Source organism: Homarus americanus, unplaced genomic scaffold (genome assembly GCF_018991925.1).
Source record: "Homarus americanus isolate GMGI-L3 unplaced genomic scaffold, GMGI_Hamer_2.0 scaffold28439, whole genome shotgun sequence".
NCBI classification, from domain to species: Eukaryota; Metazoa; Arthropoda; class Malacostraca; order Decapoda; family Nephropidae; genus Homarus; species Homarus americanus.
Window position 1 is genome coordinate 11,074 of NW_024722387.1, and position 3,457 is coordinate 14,530.

General features: G+C 55.2%; 1 protein-coding gene across 1 annotated transcript; it reads left to right on the forward strand.

Annotated features, from left to right (window-relative positions):
- Nucleotides 1-570: 570 nt before the first annotated feature.
- Nucleotides 571-2,998, forward strand: LOC121862734. Its single transcript, XM_042361051.1, has one exon. The coding sequence runs from the start codon at nucleotides 907-909 to the stop codon at nucleotides 2,989-2,991; it is 2,085 nt and encodes a 694-aa protein (XP_042216985.1). The 5' UTR covers nucleotides 571-906; the 3' UTR covers nucleotides 2,992-2,998.
- The last annotated feature ends 459 nt before the right edge of the window (nucleotides 2,999-3,457 follow it).

Consider the following 3,457-nt stretch of genomic DNA (forward strand, 5'->3'; position numbering starts at 1 on the left):
GGGGCAGCGGGAGACCGACGGAGGAGAGGGGAAGGAGGGAAAGATAGACGTAGAAAGGGAGAGGCAGAGAAGGAGGAAGGGGGGGGGGGTGGAATCTCTCCTCTTATCTCTATGCATCTCCCAGAGTCTTTGTGTTGGAGTAACTTGGGTCACGTGGTCGGTGCTGATACTGTGTGTGTGAAATACTGAACGTTTTATTTGTATCGTTGTTGGCTGTGTTGTAATTGTTGCCGGTGCTGGCTAAAGTCTGTCTGGAATTATACTGAAAGTGAAAGGGAACGCCGGGCGCTGTTCATTACCTTCACTGTCGATGTTGTTATAATACGGGCAGCCATGACTGATTTATCAAGTGTTCTTGTATGATAAGTTCTTCATTTCTTGTTTATGTCCAACATCGTTACTGGTGAACACACTGTGATAGCTACTGTACGCTAACCTCAAGCACATCAATGATATTTTCGGTGTGTAGACGAGACCAGTGTAAGGATGACAGACAAATTTGTGTGAGGTTGTTGTTAGTCGTCACATCAAATACTTGTATCGATCCGCAACTTTCTTGTTCGTGTCAACTAATATGTTTTTATCTCGTTGCAGGTGGCGTTGGAGTTGGTCGCCAAGATGAGGTTGACGACGTCGACTGTACTGTGTCACGTGACGTAGTGTCTGCTGTAGCTCACGGTGCTGGCCCACGTCATCTGTGTCACGGTGGCCACACCATAAAGAAGTAAAGAGCAAACTGCTGGGAGCTCTAAACTGGCCCGAAAGACAAGTTGTACAGTGTTGGACGCGTTGGTCCAACGTGTGGGCGTGTGGGCTCACCGGGTGGGCGTGTGGCGGGCTGGTGTGGGCGTGTGGGGCCAGCGTGCGGGCGTGTGTGATGGTGGGGTGTGAACGCCTCCCAGGAAGATGAGTTCGAGCGACGTGGGCGCGGTGGTCGGAGCGGTGCAGTGGGGGGACGAGGGCTCCTACGTGAGGGAGGTGGCCGCCCGTGGTCCCTTGCCCCAGCTGGCAAAGGTCATCAAAGGTCAGTACCTGGGCGTGGGCGTGCCCTCCCTGGCCAACCCCGGCCTCGCCTCAACCCTTCTCCTCCTGTCCGCGGGGCGTGGACTCCGCGTCGCCGCCCAGTGCGTCAAGTTCAAGGAAGGACGTCGTGTCGTTCCCGTCGGCCCCAAGCTGATCATCCCAGAGAGTTACGATGGTTTCTTCGAGATCCTTAGTGAGGACGGGCGTGCTGTGCGATGCATGGAGAGCGTGTCGGAGCTGGCCAAGCGTTTTCCTGACTCCGCCCTGGTGCGAGAGAACATGAAGGCGTACGTGTCGCGCTCCGACGACGTTGACACCATCACAGAGAAGTCACGGGCGGTTCAGGCTGGCGAAACGCTGGTGCTGGTAGGTGAGGTCATAGGCTCCAAGAACAACGGCAAAAATCAACATCGTTTCCTCCGCTGCTTCGACCAGGCTGGACAAAATGTGTATCTACCATATGACTCCCGAGGAAAGTTCTCGGCCATAGCCAAGGAAGACAACATCAGCGGCGTACACAGCATCCGCAACTTGCTCAACAAGCGATTGCCTCTCATGGTCCGCATGGTGCACGGCCGCCCGCCCGTTGGTGCCAAGGCCGCAGCTCAGTTCTTACCAGAGCTGAGACTTTTTGCTGCTTTTTCAGAGGAGCCGCTGGCGGCGTTACCTCTTGGGAAGGACGCGCCACTTATCTTGCTCCCTCCTGCAGCCCCGCTCAAACTGGCACACGCCCGCAACGCTGACCAAGTGGAGAAGACGAAAGAGTTCTTGAGGCTGTGTGAACGCGCCAATTCACTGCTACAGGAGGTGGCGGACAGGATACATGTCTATGACGTATCGATGGGGAATAAGGGCGGCATGCGTGACCCTCGTTTCTCCAATTGGCCTGACCAAAACAAGCACCGCCACAAGCACCATCACCATCACAATCACCACCGTCCACATCGTACCAAGAGTCCTCCTGAGAACAAACAGTCTGGCGGCGACAGCAACGCACCCGACGACTATGACGAGATTGATCAGATCTACGACTATGTTCGAGGCTTCGCCCCACTACCCAAGCACATCAAGTCCCCCTACGCCAGCGACGACCATTCAGCCCACAGCCGCAGGCCGCAGCCGCCTCCAGTGTCGTCGGAGAGGACCGACGTGAGGCCTACGCCACCGCCCATCGAGACCATCCCCTCCCGCCGTGGCGACCAGCGACCCTACGAGAAACTCTCGCCCTCAGTCCACCCGGCACTCATTTCTGCTGCCCTGGACCGTGCAGCAGAGCGAAGGGTCGAGAAACGCTCAAGAAAATCTGACGAAAAGAAGAGCAGCAGTCAACAGCAGCAGCAACAACAACAGCAGCATCAGCAGGTACAGCAGTCCCAGCAACAGTCCCCGGGGCAGTTGTCATCACCGGTGACGCCGCTTCAGGAGAACAAACCTGGCAACAATAAACTTTTTGTGAAGGCGTCACAGCAGCGGACACAGAAGGCTCGGATGTTCCGTCACAAGTCAGCGTCGCCTGTGAAGGAGGCGCTGATGGAGGTGGGGAGCGTGGGTCCTGGTGGAGGGGTTGGGCCGGTGGTAGGCGGGTCGTCGCCTTCTCCACTGTTCAAGCTGCGCTATAAGTCCCTCACCAACTTGGCCATGGACTTCGACACACTGGACTCGAGCACCTCAGGCGGAAAAGGGTCAGCGGATTCAGGAGGATCGGGTGCCATCAAGGCCAAACTTCCGGAGAAACGGAGTCGAAAGTTGACGAGGCCGAAGAGTTTGACCAACCTCGTGTGGGACGGACGAGGGGCTCCGTCAGATTCCATGGGCATAGGAGGGACGTCTCGGGCCCTGATGGAGGCGGAGAGGAAACTGAGGCTGGAACCTGGCGTGTACCGCCACGCCCGGGAGACACCCGCCATGATCGCCGCCACCTCCAGACTTCTCGCCTCTCAGAAGAAGATTGGCACACTCTATTTATGAGGTCAGTACAACCTTGAATCTGTCACTGTTAATACAGCTGTAAACCGGGATGGGGTGAGTCGAGTGCCTGGGTGCTGCCCTTACCTCTCACCCATCCTTGTTCTACAGCCCTGTGTTTAGATACAATAGATACAAACATTAAGGTCTACGGGTTTTCTTTTGTGAATTTCTATTTTTTGTGATAAATGCTTAGATTATTTTTGTAGCAGTGCACAAGACAGGCCTACAGGACAGGTAAGCCTCACTACAGGACAGGTAAGACTCACTACAGGACAGGTAAGCCTCACGGTCATGTATCACTGTCCAGGTGACAAGAGGCGACCAGATGAGGTGGACAGGTGAGGTCGGTCACACTGTATTTAACCCCTAAACCCTTAGCCTTCTTGATCACCATAAACCGCCGCTGCTGCTGCTGTGTTATTCAGGAGAACTTAAGATAAGAACCAGAGTTATGGAGAGAAAGTTT

Coding starts and splice junctions, on each gene's coding strand:
- LOC121862734 (XM_042361051.1), top strand. CDS start 907: ATGAGTTCGAGCGACGTGGGCGCGGTGGTCGGAGCGGTGCAGTGGGGG.